The sequence below is a fragment of the Lingula anatina genome, chromosome 6, assembly GCF_051362555.1.
Source record: "Lingula anatina isolate TDL-2025a chromosome 6, LinAna3.0, whole genome shotgun sequence".
Taxonomy (NCBI): Eukaryota; Metazoa; Brachiopoda; class Lingulata; order Lingulida; family Lingulidae; genus Lingula; species Lingula anatina.
The window spans coordinates 17,292,096-17,316,007 of NC_141772.1; the positions used below are offsets into that span (position 1 = coordinate 17,292,096).

General features: G+C 39.6%; 1 protein-coding gene across 4 annotated transcripts in view; it reads left to right on the forward strand.

Annotated features, from left to right (window-relative positions):
- The window catches only part of LOC106182065 (uncharacterized), a 99,405-nt gene that overhangs the window by 42,691 nt on the left and 32,802 nt on the right, over positions 1-23,912 (forward strand). For all 4 annotated transcript variants that reach the window (XM_087014453.1, XM_087014455.1, XM_087014457.1 and 1 more), the window contains 2 exons: positions 8,140-8,393; positions 18,147-18,217. In XM_087014453.1, the coding sequence (XP_086870579.1) occupies positions 8,140-8,393; positions 18,147-18,217 (325 nt within the window). The remainder of the gene's footprint in view (positions 1-8,139; positions 8,394-18,146; positions 18,218-23,912) is intronic.

Consider the following 23,912-nt stretch of genomic DNA (forward strand, 5'->3'; position numbering starts at 1 on the left):
GCCTTATTTTAAAAGGAAAAAATATAGAGATCAAATATACTGTTACCATGGTGAAGGCTTTGACGTCGGACATTTTAATAAGTTCAATTGATCCCCGCATTTTCTCATTAGTTCAGTATTAAATCACTTGTTCTGTGTTAATGCCATCTGCAATTATCGCAAACAGGTGTAAGGGTCTTGGCTCTTGTACACTCCAATGTAACCAGAGATTTGTGTGCTTGTGTGTTCAGTGCCTGCCTACGTTACTGAAATTCTAAGAAGTTCTTAATTGTGTCCATTTTCAAATATTAAATTTTGTTCAGTTTCTTATAATTTACTAAACCGTGTTTATTTTACTCATGCTTTGTTAGTGTAATTATTAAAGACTGAAGATTAAAGCCCCTCAATCTGCAGCATTCCACATCTTCCATGGTCTTTCGTTTATCTTCGCCAGTTGTACTCATTTTATCTACCCCCCGTTGTATAGTTTTGTACTTACCCTCTGCACGCTACGCCCGTCTAAGTTAACTTTAAGATATTCCCTTGATACTAAAACCTTAACTTACAATAGCAAAATAATACATGCTGAAAGCCAATCGGTTTTAAATATAGAAGCATGATGGAATGGAATCGATTGAATTGGAGTAAGAATCTCTTCTGCCATTTCATTCCCACTTTGTGTGTAATATTTTTCGTAAAGAAAATAATAACGCACAATTCCACAATTTGGCTGATTACCTATCAACGAAGAGAGAAAACTTTTCAGTAGGCATATAAATCATAACTTTAGTATATCATTTCATTTACTAAAACGTTTACTAAAAAGTGATATTTCTCAAATAAAGACAAAGTAGTTTTCAATTGTCATTAAAGTTTTTATACCATTTATTCAAACAATTTGTTTTCATTTTCAATGGAGAGAAAGCGTGCAGAACCCACTACTTTTAAATATAGTTTTTTGGAGTGCAATAAGTAGAGATCTCTCCTTAGGTAAATCTTGTAACAGTAGTGATTCTCTAGGCTTCATTTATAGGCAAAAAACCTTAGGTTATAATCTGTTTGTATAATATAGTTTCATAAATGTATTATCTTGAAAGTACCTAATAAACATCTACATATATGATATATAGATATGTAACAGCCCAACCCGACGAGCTTACAAAGTCACCACTTATATGCTCCCCTGGCAAATAAGTATCATCCCTATTGCATGGTACAATGTACCTATAGATTTAATTTTACTATTGCATAACAACTAATTAAATGATCATCGAGTAAATTGGGGATGTGAGTAATAAAACATTGACCTGCCTAGCGTGACCATTGAAATACACCTACACCAATTATATTTTAATATGCGGCTCCTAAGTGAGAGGGTTACATTGTTTACCAAGCGGCTGACATACGAGGGAGTTTTGACCCTCTGATTTGCCAGAAGGTACTTTGGTAGGGTTGTTCCATAAGAACCATTCATAGGGTTAGACAACATCATAACCAAACAGGCACATGGGCAATATTGCCTGGGTAAGGCCGACCGAAAGAAACCACACCAAGAGATAAATGTTTTAATGTGTTAAAACACGCCTTCCTCATAAATGTCTCATTAACACTGACTGTAACTTTTAACAAGAATAGGACAAGCCGTTTTTCCGAGTTTATCGTCAGAAGACGTCTGCACAATCGCCGTTATTTTGGCATTTGGGTTGTTGTTAGGGGACCAGTGTTAACCGCCAGGAACCGTCTACGTCAAGTCAGATGGTATACCAGGGCTCTGACATGGACACCTGCCTACAATTGGGCAATGATGCCGTTCTCATTTGAAAGCAGGTTCGGCGTTGTCAGAAGTGTTGGACGCTTAAGGCTTTGACAACGGTTGGTAACAAGTGTCTTCCCAAATTTTTCTGCCTCTGGTCGACAGGATATACTTCATGGTATGGGATGTATTGAATGCTGTGGTGTAGGCCAGCTAGTATTGGTCAGCGGGAACCTTCACGCAGAACAGTGCATTCAAGTACTGGAAATGAACTTAAGGAAATCTGCCGACAATATCTTTGGTAATTATGACTACCCAGTTATGTTGCAGCATGATAATACTTCTTCACGTACAAAAATATTCGGAATGGATAAGTGAGGGATAAACCTGCAAAGAAAAATGATCTTATACCGTCTTTGCACCGTATGCAATCTACAGAAGTTTCTGCCTCCACGCACAGACGCGTCGGGTGCGTCCTCCAATCCAGAGGATCCTATGCAAAATATTAAAATGTGGCTTTGATTTTTACTATCGTTAGCTTATTCATTTTATGTCTAACAAGTACACTTTTGTGAAAAAATTAAAAGGTGTCAACTAGGGGCGGCAGTTTTTTGCTAGTGGAGTAAACCTTTAGTTATACAACAGCTTTTTTTCTGTATATAATAAGTATAGATATTTTCAAAAATGTAAAAAACCATATAACAGTAACGTTATGATGTGTTTTAGCTCTATGATGTAGTGCACGCGTATTTGTTTCGGCTTAATAATTCAAGAACTTTATAAAATTTTCTTGAGCTCCAGGGCATGGCTTTCTTCCTAAGTTCTCAGCTATATTCAGCTACTGTATAGATCACATTTTTGTAGAAAATGTTTTTCAAAACACTTGTGTGATGAGAGGAGATATACACTATTAACCCTGAACGACTAGTGTGATTAAGATCAATGCTTTAGTGATGAATTATTATTGGCTTAATATAGACCTTAACGACCTCCTGAAAGAAATCTGGAAGGTCTTCGATCACTCTTTGTTGACAGGTGTCAGCAACTTATGCAAACGCTTCAACATTTCTCTGGTAGCATTTATAGAGACTGACGGAAATGGATTAATCGCAAAATATTGAAAATATTTTTCTCATTCTCTATGATTTTCGGTGAATAAACATGTTCGTTAACCTTACTATAAGATTGGAACGCATTCGATTATTCCTAAAATTACCATTAGAAATAAAAGCACACACACATTTGGCAGAGGCAGCAAATGAAGCAGAGAAAACATGCTGAAAATTCGCCAGATTTAAAAAAAAGAACAGTCGAAGAGGCTACGTGATCAATACCTGCTTGTCAGTGGAGGGATGTGGATGACATCACTCCGGCGCCATATGTAGCATAGACAAGAGGACAACCTTGAAGTTCTATGTTAGTGTGCTTCAATCACGGGGAATTGTTAGTGCAAAGCACGAACATCTCCCTGTACATTTCTACTCTGTATAACACAGAGACTGGGTCTGTCGGAGAATCTAGTGTGTTAACAGTTCGTCAAGGGAGGCATCAGAATGCAAACTTTGCATTTAACACGCAGTTACGTTTATGTAAGGCTCAGTAATACGAGGTAAGCAATGACCTAGTCTTTAAAATATAAACCGTAATGAAATCTATTAAGTTAAAAGCCCTGTTTTATGTGCACGTTTGCGTGTTTTGCTTTGCCAGTCGTATTTCCAGGGAAAAAACTGTTAGATGAATTCCACTAATTGCGTTGTAATGAGACGAGAAATGAAAACAAAATCAGGGGGTTAACATGTAACAATTAGATATCGTGCACTGGGGTATTTCTTCTACGAATTATTGCGCAATTTTTGCTCCTACAGCGTGCATTAACAGTATATCCTCACGCACCCCATTTGTTTAAATGCGCGACTAGTGTCTGTACCATGTAATGCGTAAATTTACGAAAGTCGCTAGATAGAAGATTAGAAATAGTAAAAAAAGGGAATATGTTCCTTTTTGAGAAAAAATATCAACAGTGCCGCTGTGTAAACATCGAGTGTATATAACTCATTGGTACTTGATAGTAAAGAGCATATGCATATGCAACATATGCAATGATGTGCATATGTTGATATATCATTCATTACATAAATCATACTAAATACACACTAAGAAACTGCAATTTAAATAATGCACAAATGATAATGCCGGGCATGAAAAATCTGGTAACGGGAAAGACGGATGAAGTTAAGATGCTTAAGATGCAGTGTCTTTACAACGGCGTATTGTTGATGTGTACTGCTTAGTCCTACTGAAATGATCGTATGATTATCACTATTGACGCTCACCTTATGTGGCGAAATCTATATAAGTAATAATGACGTTGTTAGTTTCTGGCTTAAGGTCTACAGCACTGTGTTTGGACTAGGCTAACTGAAATGCAAAGACATTTCCTTTTTTTCATGGACGTTGACGATACAAACACAAATAGTCAGCTTGTTCAAGTTTAGTTAAAAGTTGCATGATTGTATCTCTTAATTAGAAACAAACTGAATTTATTACGGCAATAATGTGAAAAAGAGTGACTAACACGTTCCCTAATGTGCGCATTGCATGTGACCATTAAGTTGGTATTAGAAGACAAAATGTTGCTTGAAATGGTTCATGAGGTGCGAAACTCAACATTTAGAGAATTAAATACGACGTAATGACATAATGACAGTTGGCCATTTCGGAAAAAGAGGCCAGAAAACACCTCCCCACAAGTACCGTGTTACTTCTCAATGTGTTGTTAATATCTGTAATATCCACCTAAATTATACACAGAGCACTTACTATAAGTATTAATGTAACTCAAAACAATTTGGCCGAAACCTTACTTGGAAATGAACAACATATTGACTTTCCGGTCCGGCAGTGTATGAACAATGTATATTCTGAATTGCGGCAAATCAACCCTTGTTCTCATACATGTATATATAAACTGTGTGTGTGTGACAAAGTACTGACTTTTCAATATATGTACAATGTACATACAATCAAATCAGTGTCGCTGACAATTTTTTCTTGAAAGCTGTAGGGTAATAAACGCTTGGATATGAACACAAGGGATATGCATATTACTTCCATAACCCAAAGTCAGGTCATGTTCTCAAGGTTTTGATTCGCATGTTTCTGTTAAAAAATTCCGTTTTATCACATACGCAGTCAATCTTTATTGATGTCGTAGAAACGAACGTCATATACCTCACAGACCATGAAATAGCAACCGCCTTGGTCCCTGTTGAGGCAATCTAATGTCTACATATCTTTCTATCTGATGGTTGTCAATTATGAATGATGAAGCTTTACTAGATGGTACTTGTTTCCTGACCTGGCAGTAACCCCCTGACTCTTGTAGGAGATGCAATCCTGCAGGAATGAAACTAATAAGGGAATCAGATGCGTAGGTAGATAGAAGATTTCCACACTGCGCTTTTCTATTTTAATTGAAAAAAAGAAAAAGAAAAACAGTGTAGTATCAAATTCATAGCATGTTTATATGTTGATATATTCCATAAAGCTTACAGACTTTTGTTACTAAGACCAAATTTGAATTAATGCGCCTAGTGTTATAATAACATTGGACTAGTGGCAAGTACGTATATACAACAGGTGTAGGCTTTAAAATGACCACAGCTTTGTAATTATCACGATAGTACGTCAATATTGGCAATTTGTTTTTGTTTGACCCCTAGGGAAATCTGAAATAATGGAGTGTTTTGTCTGTCCCCTATTAGAGATGTTTCATCTGTTTCTCTAAATTCCAACTTCATCCGTCCTTTTGTCACGACACTATATATGACCACTTTTCTCTCAATTCAGGCGCTCTGTATTTCATTTCCCCAAGGAACATGGTACAGAGAAAATTTCTCATTCTTTTGAATTGGACTGTGTACTCTAATTCAATTTTTGATTTTTTTTCTGGCATTTGTGTTCCTACTTGCATTGGAATTATGTTAGATTTTCAGTCTGATGTGATGACAATATTAAGGGTAAGGTTAATGAAGGATTTAGAATTGTCATGAGTTGGGTCGTGGGACGAGGGGTAATACAATGTATTATGTCGTGTTGATAATATGATGCACTTAACTGGCAATTCTTTCTCAATTGTAGTTATCTTCGCTACACTGTAAAAACAGTGTTTAGCTCTGAGACACATTTCTAAGCGCCTGTTTTGTCTCATTTTTTCCACGCGTTTAGCACCTAAGCACGTTAAGCCTATTAACATGTTACACGCTTTGACGTGCTTGACGCCTAATAAATGTAGGGTGTGTTTGTTTAACTTTAAGGTTGTAACGTTTTCAACTGTTTCAGTCACTCTCTCTCCCACACACACACGCGCGCGCGCGAAGTCATGGTCACCTTTAACTGCTATAGTTATCTCTATCTATAACAGGGTACTGTGAACTGTCAACATAGTTGATTCACACCATCATCTTTACAGCGGAACTTATTCATCCTTGTGTTAGCTGACCTTGCGAGGAAGTTAATCGGAATATATTTCTGAAAAACAAGTTAGGAAAATTCACTAGTTTACTAAAGACACGAAACAACTATCACTTTTACTTTAAAACATTTTTTTCATATTTTGATAAAATGCGTTAAGGTATTGATGTTCATTTATTTTTCCGGAAGTAATGAACAATAGAACATCAGGATGATGGTGAGGTATTCATTATAATGGTTTATTTAAGCTTTCATCACATGCTGGTTATTTTGGTAACGATAGTCCGCATATTTTTCAAGTCGCACCGCTCTAGTCGCCGACTAACCCAAGCCCATTTTGGAATTAACCGCTAACTGTAGTTCATACAGTATAAGACGTGTTTTGGTGATTAATAAAAAAAGTTTTCAAAACATTAAATAATGTTTTTCCAGAATGTTATAAAACGCTTATAAAACTGCAAGGGCATCATTTTGCATGGCGTTAAAAACACCCATAATGTTACCATGACGTTATTCTATACCATCACTATCATGTAACCAGCTGATAAAGTCGTGAAAACGTTATTTGTTATTTGGATTATTACTTAATAGGCCTATTTTAAATAATCACACGTTACTGCAAGGAAGGACACAACGCGTTCGAGCAGGCTGCTTCTCGCCTCCAACAGCCCCATATGTTTACAAGGGGAAGTGTTAAGCAAAATTGTTGAGTCTTGTAATAAACTTGTTATGGGATCGTATATATGGGATTGTGAAGCATTTTTTCTGTGACGAGCTTGAAAAGCTAAACATGTTGTTTAGCAGCTCCACGCGTTAAGGAATTCCACACCTATAGCAGCTCCATATGTTTAGCAGCCTCACGGGAAGTGCTTAGCCAATGTGCTTAGCTTGTGATAGACTTGTTATAGAATCATATGCCGGTGAAGCTAAACACATAGCTAAACGTGTAACAATGCCAACGTGTCTAGCTTATTCTTCTGTGAAACGTTTGAAAAGCTATACGCGTTTAGCATTTACACAGATTTCTAAATGCGTATAGGTGCCTAACGTGTGTTGTATGTATTTAAATACTAAACACTGTTTTTACAGTGTATATATCCGTTTTACATGTATCATATTACATTGTCATTTATGTAATTTCTCCAATTCAAATGAAAGACCAACGTTTTGTATTTTAACTAATGTTTAAAAAGTCATGTCAGTAATTACCTCAATGCCTTTACATATAAAAAGGGTACTATGTTGGGACTTTTGGGAATAGAGTGCTGTCTGACGTCACTGGTGCATCTCGGCTCACTTCCGGATAACGTTTTTACCTGTCTTTTAATGGACAGAATAATACACAAATGAATTTTCGCCCTAAAAGCAGGAAAAGGTTAGGTTTCAAAGGAAAACGACCAAAAATTGAAAATGCCCAACGACTTAATACCAACCTGATATTTAATAACATTTTTACTATTTATTATATAGTATATCTAGAACCCTGCGCTATTTACGTGTAAGTGCGCTTTCTTTGTATCACGCTATAAGTAATAAAATCTGTTACTGGCTATGTATCTAGTCTTTTGATTCGCTCGCTTGTCGCAGCAACATCGCACATATCGCTAACAGGACTTCAATATATTATTCGACAGAGCGATTGACAATTGACCTGGATGAAGTGATTCACAAAAACAATTTTGCAACAGTATATTGCAAATGAGACCACATCAATCACTCATATACATTTAATTAAAAGTGAGGTAAAAATGAGAACACTTTATACAGTGTATTAGATATTATAGCCCAGGATTATTTAAATTCCGACTGAACACAAGATTATCCACATGCCCCCCGCCTGGGCGGCCACATGCTTCCTCGCTGGTTATAAAGCATTAATATGACACATAAATTATGATGAAGATTCTTATATACGATATTTTTTTCTTTCACAGGACCAGCAACCCCCTGTCTCGCCTGGATACCCTGGTCCACGGGGGTGTCCCCCACAGCAGCAGTCACAGGGGGTCCACAGAGAGTGCCCCCACCGTGGTACTGGACTGGGACGATGACGAGGAAGAGGGTGGCACAGAGGAGCAGAGAAAGGAGAGAGAGGAGAGGGAGGGTGTTCTCCCGTCCCCCAGTGTTTCTCCAGTCCCATGGCTGACTGACCAGGACGCCCTGGCCGCACTTACGGAAACACTCTCAGGTAATGTGGTCGGCGTGGCCCTCTCTGTACTCCGATAACGTGGTGGACGTGATCCTCACTGTACTGAGGTAATGTGGTCGGCGTGATCCTCTATACTGAGGTAGTGTAGTTGACGTGATCCTCTCTGCACTGTGGTAATGTGGTCGGCGTGCTCCTCTCCATACTCAGGTAATGTGGTCGGCGTGATCCTCTCTGTACTGAGGAAATGTGGTCGGCGTGATCCTCTCTATACTCAGGGAATGTGGTCGGCATGATCCTCTCTATACTCAGGTAATGTGGTCGGCGTGATCCTCTCTGTACTGAGGTAATGCGGTCGGCGTGATCCTCTCTGTACTGAGGTAATGTGGTCGGCATGATCCCCTCTGTACTGAGGTAACGTGGTCGGCGTGATCCCCTCTGTACTGAGGTAATGTGGTCGGCGTGATCCCGTCTGTACTGAGGTAATGTGGTCGGCGTGATCCTCTCTGTACTTAGGTAATGTGGTCGGCGTGATCCCGTCTGTACTGAGGTAATGTGGTCGGCGTGATCCTCTCTGTACTTAGGTAATGTGGTCGGCGTGATCTTCTCTGTACTGAGGTAATGTGATCGGCGTGATCCTCTCTGTACTCAGGTAATGTGGTCGGCGTGATCCCCTCTGTACTCAGGTAATGTGGTCGGCGTGATCCTCTCTGTACTTAGGTAATGTGGTCGGCGTGATCTTCTCTGTACTGAGGTAATGTGATCGGCGTGAACCTCTCTGTACTGAGGTAATGTGGTCGGCGTGATCCTCTCTGTACTGAGGTAATGTGGTCGGCGTGATCCCCTCTGTACTTTGGTAATGTGGTCGGCGTGATCCTCTCTGTACTTAGGTAATGTGGTCGGCGTGATCCTCTCTGTACTCAGGCAATGTGGTCGGCGTGATCCTCCCTGTACTGAGGTAGTGTGGTCGGCGCGATCCTCTCTGTACTCAGGTGGTGCAGAGCCGAGGAATAGCGCATCTATTCGCAAAGGCTTGCAGGGATATGTATATGTTTACCAGTAGTTACTGGATTATTGACCACGATCTGATGCATCGGTAACAGTGATAAAGTCAGGAATATGCATTACCTGCATATGTGTACATTTACGTGTGCGTGCCCCATCGCCAAATATAATGGGAACAGTGCATCGTATAACATAGTGAACTTTCAGTTATTTGTGGAAATATGTATGTATGTACAGCTGTATTTGGGACCGACGTGTCTTATTTTTTGTGTCTTTTTTATACTGCTTATAAATCACACACGGTCGCATAAATGCACATTTTCAGTAGATTAACACTCTCTAACAAACAAACGTTTCTAGCTAGGATTAGATGGAATTTTGCAACCAAAAACCTTTTAAAGTTTTACTTATTCAATTAAAACGTGATAGGAGTTTCTTGAAAATGTTTTGATCTCACATGTAAATGCGTTTGATTCCTAGAAGAAGCCAAAGCCATAAAGTTCGATATTCGATCATCATTGACATTACCAGGGTCCTCAGTGCGAATCTCATGTATTTTATTTCCGTTCTGACGCAGAGTATTTCCTCCCGTGGATGTTGCAATGACCGGATGGCTTGGAAGTGGTAATTGTGATGAACTGGTAGCGGAAACAGTCGGTATAAAGTGACAGCAGTGGAATCACACTGCGTTGAAGGATGCAGTACCGTTTAAAACCGTCTAAAACTGTTTTAGTTCGATGTGGTCATCTGGTCTGGCGCTTGTCACGTGGGCACGGAAAAGTCTGCCAAGAATTTAAATCATATAAAAAGATGAACAAGATAACATTAAAAGCGATAAATTCAGGTCCTGAAAATCTGTTTAACCAGTGCATATCAAGTCCATCAGACAAGTTTGGGTTTATTGGCCTTTGCTGTCCCAGCGTTGATTATACTGTTAATATAAAACTTGTTATGGTTCTTAACACTATCGGTCAAGCTTATAGTAACCCCAACCCTCTGTCATCAATTATCATTAAATAGCACTCTCACTAATGTACGTAGTATAAACACACTTGACAGTGATCCCTCTGATCAGTAGACACACAATGTATTTATATCTGCACACTTGGAAATAAAGTCAGTTGTTGCAGTCAAGTTCTTCTTCTGGAGTTGTTTCATGGTGTCAGAAGTACGTGACTGTGTTTTATAACAATACAGTGAGCCAACGCTGATAACCAGTTGATAAAAAAGTCTTTCCACATGGAGCTGGGAGCTTTACCAGTACCTGCCATGAACTGGCATGCTACCGATGCAGTTCAGGAGTACAAGAAGTTCAAACAGATGTGCGAGTTATACTTTGATGGTCCACTAAAGAACAAATCTAAGACTGAAAAGATTGCGTACCTCCAAATATGGGCTGGAGAGACTGGACGAGACCTAGTAAGCACATGGAACTTGACTGGGGATGAATCTAAGGAATTAAAAACCTACTTTGACAAATTTGAAGAATTTGTTAAGCCTAAAAGCAATTTTAGACTAGCCAGATTTAAGCTGAGGACCCTTACGCAAGGAAACGGGGAAACTGTAGATCAATTCTTGAAGAGAATTCGTTCTCTGGTCAGCGAGTGCAAGTATACCCAACCAGATGAACAAATACTTGACACGCTCATTTTTGGATGCAAATCAGCCCGCACGCAGTCCAAATTACTGGAATTGGGTGAAACTCTGTCATTGGACAAGGCGATCGACATTGCAAGAACTCAGGAAGCAACCTCGCAGCAACTCACAGACATCAATCGAGACGCCCAGGTCCATGCAGTCAAGCACAACAAACCGTTTCGCCATAAACCTACATTTAAAGGGACACATAAGAAGAGAGAAACTTCTACCATGGCCTCAAAGTGCCACCCCACAATGGAAAATCAGTGCAATAACTGTGGATCAAAACATGATCATAGTAAAAGAGAGCTGTGCCCAGCATACGGGTCCACATGCTTTGGCTGTGGGAAACTTAACCACTGGAGAAAGTGCTGCCGCTCCGAGCACAAGCAGTCCACAATTCATCGTGGAAACAGGCCACACAGACACGCCGTCACTCCCAAGCAGCAAATGCATAGAGTGCATGCCTGCAGCGAAGACGACTGTGAGCCACAAGAGAGCAATGAGCTATATTTTAGCCCAATATACGTGGGCAGCATTGAAAGCAAGCTTGCTTTCATTAACCTGAAAATCAGCTCTGAGCAAAATAGTATCACTTTTCCGTGCAAAGTTGATACTGGTGCCGATGGAAACCTAATCACGAAGAAAGACTATGCCAAATTATGCCCTAATAATACCAATTTGAAACCGTCTGGCGTCAAAATTACAGCCTTTGGTGGTCAACGCATACCCCATTATGGATCATGCACCTTGACACTGACGTATGGAGGTTCAAATACTGAGCATGAATTTCACGTTGTCGAAACCAATGGGCCGACTATCCTAGGCATAGACACCTGCCAGAAACTAGGCTTAGTTACACTTAACTATGCTGTTGATCTGGAGGACATACAGCACTCCAATGCTAACAATGCACTTCTGGAACAGTACCCCGAATGTTTCCAAGGCATTGGCTGTTTTAAAGGGGAATACCACATTACCCTTGATCCCTCGGTGCCACCAGTGGTGCATCCACCACGCCGTGTACCAGAAGCTTTACGTGAGCCTCTCAAAACGGAGCTCGAGTCTCTTGAAAAGAAAGGCATCATCGCTAAAGTAGAGGAGCCAACAGACTGGGTCAACTCGTTAGTCTGTGTCACTAAGGCTGATGGCAGCATACGCCTGTGCTTAGACCCAAAAGATCTAAATGCCGCGATAAAAAGGCCACATCATCGAATCCCAAGCTTTGACGAAATTTTACCAAGGCTTAGCGGAGCCCGCTATTTCTCAATTCTGGATGCTCGTAGTGGTTACTGGAACATTAAACTTGACCATGAGAGTTCACTGTACACCACTTTCAATTCACCTCACGGTCGATACCGTTTCCTACGACTTCCATTTGGCCTTGTATGCGCCCAAGATGTTTTCCAAAAAAAGGTAGATGAAGCCTTCGGAGACCTAGACGGAATTACAGGAATCATTGACGACATCGTTGTCCATGGGAAAACCAAAGAAGAGCACGACAGGAATTTGCATCTCCTCATGGATCGTGCCAGAAAAATAGGCATCCGTTTCAATCCAGATAAAATGCGCATCAGATGCAGCGAAATTCCATTCTTTGGAAACATACTCAGTTCGGAGGGTCTACAACCTGACCCGAAGAAAGTGGAATCCATCCACAGCATGGATCCGTCCAGCAACCTCACCGATCTTCAAACATTTCTTGGCCTCACCCAGTACCTCAGCAGGTTCATACCCAACCTGGCTTCCATTTCAGCAGTACTGTGGGACTTAACTAAGAGCAAAAATGAGTTCGTTTGGAGCCCAGAGCATCAGGCTGCAGTAGAGAAAATCAAATCTGTCATCACCTCACCAGAAACATTGCAATATTTTGACAGTAGCAAACATGTAACGATTCAGGTTGACGCGTCGCAGCGCGGCCTCGGCGCCACTTTGATGCAGAACAATCGCCCTGTCGAATACAGGAGCAAATTACTAACAGAAACCGAGACGCGGTATTCAAACATAGAGCGTGAAATGCTTGCAGTTGTACATGGATTAGAGAAGTTCCATTACTACGCTTATGGCCGTAAAGTCACTGTTGAAAGTGATCATAAGCCTCTCCAATCCATATTCCAGAAACATGTGAACAATGCACCTCCCAGAATCGCAAGGATGATGTTGCGCATTCAGAAATATGATGTAACAATCAAATATGTGCCAGGAAAGAACATTCCAATCGCTGATGCTCTTTCCAGATTGTCAAAATGCGAAGGTGACACCATTCAAGGTGTAGATGTCACAGTGCATGAGATCGACATGCAGCTGAATGCAAGCCCCACCAGACTAAAGCAGATCCGAGAAGAAACGTCCAAGGACGAGACACTTCACTCTCTTCGAAACTTCATCACAAACGGATGGCCAAACACTAGGTCAGAGTGTCCATCGCACCTCCACGACTATTGGAATTACCGTGATGAATTGTCAGTATTTGATGGCCTTATTCTAAAAGGAACTAGAATCCTGATCCCAACAACGCTTCAAGCAGCGGTGTTAGAGCAGTTACACTATGCTCATCAAGGAGCTGAAAAGTGCAAACTTCGTGCCAAAGGATCTGTATTCTGGGTCAACATTAATCGAGACATCGAAAACATGGTTAAAGCATGTGCACCATGCCAACACAACCAGAAGGCAAACGTCAAACAACCGCTAATGCCACACGATGTACCACAAAAACCATGGCACACACTGGGAGCAGACTTATTTTTCATTGACAATGACAGTTACTTGCTCATATCTGACTATTACAGCAAATTTCCAGTAGTCAGAAAGCTGAACAATTTGCAGTCCAACACTACCATTGCTCACATGAAATCAATCTTTGAGGAATTCGGAATCCCTAGAAAGCTTATCACTGGAAATGACACTCAGTTTACTTCGGCTGAATTCCAGAAATTTAGCCACGATTATGGCTTCGAGCACGTCCAAACAAGCCCCCACTATTCACAGGCCAATGGATTTATTGAACGAGCTGTTCAAACTGTTAAAAATCTGCTGATTAAATGCAAGGAAGCTAAAACCGATCCTCATATGGCCATGTTGTGCCTTAGATGCACACCATTAGATCACAACATACCATCGCCAGCAGAACTCTTAAATTCTCGTGCTTATGATACCAATCTTCCTGCCATCCAATCCCACCTGTCACATGCCTCTTATGACGGTGAAATAAATGCATACATGCAAAGAAAAAAGGATAAAGAAAAGAGCAGATATGATCAGTCAGCCAGAAACCTATCTGACCTACTTCCTGGTCAGCATGTGAGAGTACGACATCCCCAGAGTCACAAATGGGAACCAGCAATTGTAGATTCTACGAGACCAAACAGGAGCTATGTTGTAAAAACTAACAATGGTGGTCAGTATGTACGCAACCGTATACACATACGTCCAACAGGAGAGAAATTCAATCAGTCTGACTTTGAAAACACCCATTTGCAAAATCATTCACCAAGCAATGATCAGGAGCCCCGCTTTGAGAATTCAGAAGCAGCTCAGAACAAACAAGTGCCAAACACTGTGGATAACACTGTACCCCAATCACCAGTGCCATCTCCACGACGATCTACTAGAATAACAAAAGCACCTGATAGACTGAACTTGTAACTTGTACATATGCATGAACAATGTCATATAGCTCTACTAGCTAGGATTTTATTTATCACTGTATTTACTTTATTTTACTCACTTAAACTACATGCTTCACATGTGAGACTTCTCTTGCACAAGGTATTACTCAAAAAATCAAAAAGACATTTATTCTGTGTTGCCACTATTAACCCTTGATTTAGCACCGATTATCTTTTCTAAAGGAAGAAGGGGATGTTATGGTTCTTAACACTATCGGTCAAGCTTATAGTAACCCCAACCCTCTGTCATCAATTATCATTAAATAGCACTCTCACTAATGTACGTAGTATAAACACACTTGACAGTGATCCCTCTGATCAGTAGACACACAATGTATTTATATCTGCACACTTGGAAATAAAGTCAGTTGTTGCAGTCAAGTTCTTCTTCTGGAGTTGTTTCAAAACTTGTTTTTTTTTAATATTACAGGCACTGTCTTAAAGTACTGTGTTCGCCCTTTTTGTAAAAGTCGAACTAAAGGTTATACAGAAGCATAAATTGCAGCGGTCGTTGCTGTGCTGATTTACTGGTAATGGCTGGCTGTTAGTGGTTGGTGATGGCGTACTTGAATGGCCGGGGTATCACGTCTTGGCCTGGATGTTTAGACGGAAAGAGGGACGGTGGAAGAAAATCCTCCAATTAAAAAGTGCGTCGATAACCAAATAAATGGGCAGTTCTACAGATATTTTCCACACTTCCAACTGTTTTCAACCCAGCTGAACATCATTCATGCAAGACGTCTCGGGGTGATGACACCACCACCTCCACCATTTATCAGCAGTATCAGTGTCAAGTTCTATTACAACAATTAATGGAAAGGGGGCCTTGTGGGGGATACTCCACCAATGTCTAGGTGAATACTTTGAATGACTTTTTTGAATCGATAAAATCTAGGGTATTGACCGCGAAAAGGGTGGTTGGTTTTTGTAAAATTTGATACAATTAGGAAATGTCTCTTCCTCTTATTACTTTTTGGATTTGAGCCGCCTTTCTCTTTAATTGATTGATGTTGAAAGTGCCGTTTTACTTTTTGACAATATGAAGACACAGAGACGTATAAGAATACTATAAGAATCACGGCAGAGGCATTTTGGAATAGAGGAACAGCCGATGAGAAATATATATTTTTGACTCAGTATTTCAGCAGCTATTCTAGTCGATCTATGCAAGTTATCAAGTTGCTAAAAAGCTTAACGCTTAAAAGCGTTTGCCCACAAAGGGGAAGTCAAATGGTTGTAAGTTCTGGGCAGCATACACATTTCTGATAAATGAGAATCTTTCGTTTTATTTCGCTCTTAAAATCGTGTTATAGACAACAGATCTACTCATGCTGGAAAAGCTGATGTTATTCAAAGCATTTTGATTTGACTTGAACTAAATGCTGCGTACTCCGTGCCTTGTGGGGAGCCTGTGCAGAAAATCTATTATGCTGGAGGAGGCCAGAATTCAGTAAAGTGTCAGTGTGACACGAATGTTGCGCAACTTGTTAACACCTTTTCTACATAGTTTTTACATCGTGTCAACGCCTTGTTTAAATTTTGCCTCTATATATGGATGGTCAACCGATTCAGAATTTCATAAATTGTTTTAATTGCAATAGTCTTTAATTACGGCAAAGTAAACTATGTTTTCCACAAACTTTTGTATCTTTTGTTAATGTTCCAAAGAATATATGTTCTAACAATTTTCTCTCAATGCGTGGACATAGTTTATCAAATTAATACCTTTCAGAAAGCTCAGTCTTATACTAAAACTGACAAAGACACTAACATCAAAATTCTGACCTTACCGATAACGCCTGAAAGAAACGACTGCCTGACCTAAGCGGACGTTCTGGTTCTGGAAAGCAAAACCGTGCTTGGCCCAATATGTGCAAAGTACACTGTTACCGATGACATTTTGCAATTGCTTTTGCGTTTCATTTATACAGTTTTGCGGTCGTTAATATCAAGGTATTTTCCAGGGACAGCAATGACATCCACTATGTGAAAAAATTGATAAAAAAAATTTTAGAGAGAAATCAAAACATGAAATGAATAAGGTACTACTGTCAGTTTTTTTTACCGCTTTGATTTACGAAAACAAAAATTCTCTATCTTGGAAACGGACTTTAATGGCTTGTATTGATTCTGAAATATAAAGTGAAACAACTCGGCCTTTAATTACATGATACACGTGAGCATAGCGAAACCTCCAATCGATAGTATCACCTTGTACCACGCCTCGACATTAGAACATTACCTTTAACTTGCTATTAAGCTGACTTAACGCTACTCTTCTGATAACTGGAAATTGACATAAAACAAATAGGTTACACGATGCTCATTTTTGGTTACGTGTGCATTACTCAGGCGATGGAATTAAGAGACCGTACATTTGTATTTTACGTTTTGTGCCCCCCATTGTTTTAATTAAAACTATAAAGTATTGAAATAACAATCTGCTGTGTTTATAAGTCCACTATTGAGTCATGTTTTTTAAGTAGAGAGCAAACAGCACAATATAAGACACAAATTCTAATGATTTTTGTCAAAGCCAGGAAAGGGTATATTTTCTAACACTACAAAACACTTTGATGTAATATCAGTAACTGAAAAGTATATATTCTATCAAAATGCACTACACTTAAAAGAATCGAATTGTTAACTCCGATGGAGCTTGTTCGTGTGCGATCCAAGTAGGGCCTACTGTTTATGCATTCGGCGCTGAAATGAACAGCATCGATCCAAAACTGCATTAAGTATTTAAACAAACTGATCAAGCGGTAGTAAAAAGGTAGTGGTTTTTAACTTGTCTACAAACCTCCAAGCAGACAGACAGAGAGCGTTCATTGAGCGGTTTCGCTGTGAACTTTAAATCACCGGTTACTCTCTTTTGGACTTAGAACATGGAGCCAATACCCGAGCACAGCCAGTCGATATCCGAGGAACGCTGGGGTTGGTTATCGTTTTCTTCTTTAATGTGCTCATCAATGCGTCTTATGTCTACAACCACTTGTCTGTTTGTGTCTGTTTACGTGAGCGTGTCTGTATGTCAGCGGGATCGTTTCTGATAACTTAATTTTTCTTGAAAATTGTGGCGTTCAAAAGAGTATCACTTACGATAAATTCCGAATCTCAGTGGGTATAGAATTGATCAAGTGCCAAGTTTTCACTCGGTACTATAACTTAGCAACAGGTAGACAAGTTCATCTGTATCATTTAAAAATAACTTCAGTGTCCAATACTTGCTTCTGAGTGTATAACTTTCACCTTGGTTTGATTTGGCTCTTTTGAAAGGAAAAGAAACTTGGTAACGTATTAAACAAACGTCAAAAACATTAATGTTATGATTATATCGTATTACGTCAGATATGGCTTTCTTGTTACTGTCTTCAAGCGTTCGGACAAGAGAACATCAGTGCATGAAAGCAATGTTTGTTGTTAGATGTGTTATTTGAAAGCAGGTTGTTGGTAACGTTTTTTCGTCATGGTATCTTTGCAGGAAAGCAGACCACGGGACTCCTTAATCAAGCAAACAAACACAAAGGGAAATTTCTGACAGTTCCAGCATATGTAAGTACCGTGTAGTTAACGGTAGGGAGAGACAGATTGGACACACACTTAAGGAAGCATGAATTATTGGTTTTGCTGAACACTAATATGACGTACACCTCTCACGCTGAGTGGACTTTGCAATCACATTTGATTTGTCAACTTCAATTAACAACCATTTGAAAAAAATGTGTGAAAAATTACACCGTTTTTCTTATTTTGAAATAATGTCCAACAATGCAGACACATACTGTATACCTGTAAATGTACATGAACTCTATATGATACCTTTGCTCAGTCTTTTGCTCCCAAATATAATTAGGATAAGAAAAAGAATAATATGAATGACACTGTTCTTTTCCTAAGGTTTCCCAAAGGAGCATTTAAATAATAATTACTGCTTACAAAGTCTTATTCGTCGAAGTAACCATTTACTATTTAAGGCTCACGATTTCATGATTAACTGCCAATCAATGCCTATAAAACGTAGATTGCTAAGATATCCTTTAGAGTCGATGTATCATAAAGCAATCAAAATAATATTTAGATGATGAGATTGTGCACCAACACCCTAGTCAACGCATACGATGTACGCAGTTTGATAAGATGACATGAATCTCTGGCCCGTGTGGCGCATAGCCCGTCTGATTGGGGCCTCTATTGATCAGACAGGTTGCATCGATCACATATAGTACCGCCATGCAGTAATAGTTGCAGTGTACGGGGATCAAATATAGCCAGTGTCAAACTGCGCTCGTGTTGTCGTTTTTTCGTGCAGCCATTGTTTTTTTTTTTTTTTTTATGGGACACAGATGGGGTGGGTTATAACTGCACAGTTGTACTCATATGCAAAATAACAAAGCGACTATTTCGAAAGCGAAAGACCAACACCAACATATTAGTTTACCATGGTAACATTCAACAGGCGTAACGTCACTCGTGAGCGTTACTGTACGGAGCCACAGATGCGCTCTACACACTGCCTGCAGTGAGTGTGTTAGTGGAAGCGAAATTCTGCTGCCTTATATAATTACTAGTTTGAGTTTAGTATCGTGTCAGTAAAGGGACTGATCGTAATAAGAATGTATAATAAGTCACAGCTGAATAGTATGTTTGAATTCGGTGAATGTTGTTGAATTAAATAAGACTTTCGATGCTGATTCACAACTGGTGTTCAGAACCCAATTTTAGTGTGCTCATCTGAAGTTGGAAAATGCATGTAAGGGGCTTAAGGCAAAGTTTACTTGTAAAGTCTGCCAATATCCGTGCTTGTATCACAAAACACAGCTTCTATCCATGTCTGTCTTTTGGTGGAATCAGGGCCAATGTATGGACATGAAATGATGAGCGCCAGTTTTTCGTTTAAGTCGTATCATTTTTCTTATATCCCCACATAATAGTAAGGTTCAGTTCTGATGCCAAATGTCAGAATTTAAGCATAATTAAGGTGGTCATGAATGTTGCTAATTGAGTTTGTTGATAGGAGCTACCATCGGAGGCATTACGAACAATTGCTGGTAATACAGTCCGACTTTTGCTAAAGATCTTATTTGAGGGTTAATGTGCTTGATAAATCTCTTCAACAGATTTGGTCAAGATTCAACACAATGAAAATATGATAGAAGATATGGGTCATAAGGTAGACTTATATACATGTATTCTTTAAAAATCAAAAGAGGAATGTAACGTGGTTGAAGGGCATTGGATTTCAATATTTTGAGAATATAGCGAAGTAGAAGTATAAGATAGTACGTTCTACTATGCAATATTAACCCTTTAACGATGAAATCCTATGGTATCACAGCTAACTGAGTCAGGCTTGACATTTAATCGTTTTGTGTAACGTACTTTAAGTAAATAGGACTACCTTTAAAAAATCCATGTTATCAAAAACACTATCATGTCGTTAAATACAATGAAAATCTCAATAATAATAGTCAAATGAGAACAAAATATGCCGGACCATTTCAATTATATATTATATAGGCACTAGGAAATTTCCATAATATATTTTACACAATATTTTTGGAACGAAGTCAGCTCAGTTTAATCTACCCATGTTAATCAGCCCCCGGATGGGCCGCCAGTAGTGTCAGAGTTTAGCAGTCAGTATATCTGTTTATCGGGTTCATATATCACAATATTTTTATCTATAATATAGATTTATTATCGTATCTTCAAGATATGGACAGTCAATCCAGTGTTATTTATTCATGTTCCCTGGACAGTGGAAGAAGACCCTCCTGGCGGGCGTTATTGGTTTCGTTATGGATTCTGAGAACTACACTTAGTGCGTTTGCTTGCATCTCCTCGTTATAAACTACTGATTCCTATAGATCCCTTGGTGCCCCAATGCCATATCAATCACATTTTAGAGAGTGTCTTAAGAACTTATTGATGCTAGCACTGAGAGAGGCCCCGTGACTCGTCTCTGTACGTGCACCATGCCGGTATGCGAATATCCTGACGTCACAGGGTCAAGAGAAACACACAACGCGACGATATGTGACAATATCGGATATTTGGAAAGGAACCAGTATAAGTGAAATTCATTCCAAAGAATGTCAAATGAAAGCGACAGGGTGTCCATGTCCAGTGGGTGTGAATACTGAGGTCCGTTTACATGTCGATCTAGCTCAACAGACAAGATAGCGTCTTTGCTTTTCAAAATGGTATATACACTTAAAGGTTAGGCAGTGGCGCATGCAGCGCTGTTACTTCACCGCTTTCACCACTCTCACCTGATGAATCCAACACACAGTGGTAAATAAACTCTTACTGAGACCCAAGGCAGACCGAGCGGGATGTCAGCTAGGGCGAGGATTGTTAAACGTCGAAGTTCGAGTGACACAGACGTCTCTAGAAGGATCACTTCTCCGTCTGATTTTGACCCAGGATTTCGCGTGTCTAAGTCCTCACATGGGTTTGAGTTCAGCTCTCAGGGCGGGATGGGTGTTTCCTCCTCTCCTGGATTATCTCCAGTATCGCTAGGTTCGCTGATATTCCCTCCGTATTCACCCCGAACTTTACGAAGGCTCTCCACACTAGATGAAAACGAGTACGAAGCTGACCACAATGCTGATACGGTAAGGTGACTTGATTACTCTGCAAGGCTGGTATAAACACCCTTAAATAGATGGTATAAACAGCCTAAATTAAAAAAATAAATAATATCGATCTTTTTTATATCGTTTCTTATATTTATCTTATGTATATTATTTCTTCGTGAAAACTTCATAGTTTGATGTAACATGTATGGGTTTGGAAATGTGACAGCTGTTAAGATGTGATCCCGTTAGTTGTAATGTGGAAGGTCATTTTCATGGTGTGATAAGGAAACATACAATAGCGACAAACTGTGCTGAATACATGCCCTCTAGACGTAAGTTAAATAGAGATAAAGCTATAAACCTTCCATAAAATAATAATTATATATCAGTAGTGAAGGGAACCAATGAAATGCTGCCTTTATTTCTCATATAAAAGAGACCCTTGCGATTTTTTAGTCTATAAGGCGATTTAAGAATACCCGAGACAAATTAGGTCAATTTGCCTGTGTGGTCGCGTGCCAAAAGTTGGAATATGTAATTTAGATATATATCAGATACATGCGGGCCTGACTTAATTTTTCTTATCATCCCAAATCATATATAACAAGGGTCATGTTCCTCATAGATTAACTGACCTGACGTGTTTTCCATTGATTTAACTTATTAACGAGTTGTTATCTAGCAAGTGGATAGTTACATCGGCATATGAGATGAATGGATGATTTATTTTAATTTTATTCTGTCATTAAAGTGTTTTCATTCTGAAGTACTCATCATCATCATCATCATCCTTCGCAGCATCAGCAGCGACATGTTCAGACCAGAGTTGTTTCTGTCTTACTATTCTAAGGATCGCATTTGGTTGCAATCCAGTATCATTCGTAGTGGTGACTGAGCAGGTTGCATCCTCTCTGTCCATGTTAGTTTTTCCACCAGTTGGTGTCCAAAATACTTGGAGACTGGTTTGGTCTAATGTGCGGGCACGGCGTCCAAGAAAATGCTTAGTTCCAGTTGTCAAGAAGGGGGTGCATTGTACGTACTGCTTTGTTTTAATTGTACTGACTGGAGATTTTAGCTGGGCATGATGTAGAGCAACCTTTATCGTATGAGGATGATGTACACTTGTTCTCACTTTATATAAAACACCCACTATTTTTATTCAAACAATGGCTATTCAGTGTTTTTGCTGATATTTGCAGGCTTCGAAAGTATGTTTAATAGTTTTATGTTTTGTACTTGTAGCTCCTGTACCTGTTCCGAAATAATAAGAGAAGTCATCCTTAGGGTTGTACAGCAGACTAAAGGTGAACGCGTGGCTTCTGGATTAACATTTTAAGATTGATTCTGTTAATGTAGAATTTGGACAAAGGGATCTTGTGCTGATCTTAGCGATAATTCTTGCAGAGGCCGTATTCATCTGCAGGAGACATTATTATAATAATCATCTCAAAAATCCGATTTACAGACTAGTATTGGTAGACCACTCGACTCCTCAGCGAGCGGCCTGTCACGAATCTTGGGTGCATGTTTTGTTAATCGCTCATGGATATCGTGCTACACGTAAAACTGGATCAGTATTGTTAGTACGGGCAGCGTAAGTGAAGGTTTTCATAGAGCAATGATATACGCATAGTATGTGTACTAGTTTCAAACAATCAAAAGATAAGTGCGACAATATTTTTAAAGATTTGTTGTAGTAGCTCTATGTACATGTGAGGGGGTTGACACGAGCCATGTGATAAGAACATCAGTTGAGTAACCCTCGTTCTTGCCTATCATATGCCTGACGGCCATGCCGATGGGGATTTTGGTATTTTCAGGGGTGGTAGTTTTGATATAACAGTCCATTATTTCACCTGTTGTGTTGAATTGCCGGAGCTTAATCCGCGAGCTAGGGTGGTGTAATCTGTTTCGCACTTGAGTCATTGCGTCTTAGAAGACGTGCACTGTACTTTACGTATACATGCGTGCACTGTGCAGGATGACGTCAGTGAGATGATGACAGTGGCATGTGTTTCAGTATCACGGCACTAATCTCTCACCTGATCCTTGACACCCGCTGGCTGGACAATCAGCTGCTTAGCCGTTAGGCAGAATAATTTCAAACGCGCCGTTTGCGGGCCATGAAGAACAGTCTTCGCAGATTTTTTTATATAAATGGATTTTGATCTCAATTTTCGCCAGATGAGACGATAATGACGCGTTTGCGGTGCAAGTGACCCTTTCTAGGTGTAATGTTGTTTTCCATGTGTATTTCCTAGGGCTCCCTTTGCTCTGTCACCTGACTTCATGGTAAGAACACACACAGTGTGCACAAGTTAATTATTCTGCTAACATATTAATGTATATGTTTTTAAAAATATACCCGTGCATTGTTCCAAAACCAGATATACCAATGAGAATGCAGCTGTTACGTAACATATCAATAAAGATAGATTTACCTACAGGTTTAGAAAATAATTCACATAAAAAAGCTCAAGGAAGCAAACCATGGAACTCTGGCGATCGAAAGCTAAGTAACAGTGGAACATCAGCGTTTCATTGATTAAGCGTAAAAGTCACACCACCTAATTAGGTAAATAAATGTGCACACTGACTGGATGCCTAACCAGATTAGCTGGGGTGGATCAATGATCATGCTCATTTTTGAGTTGAACGTGCATCCT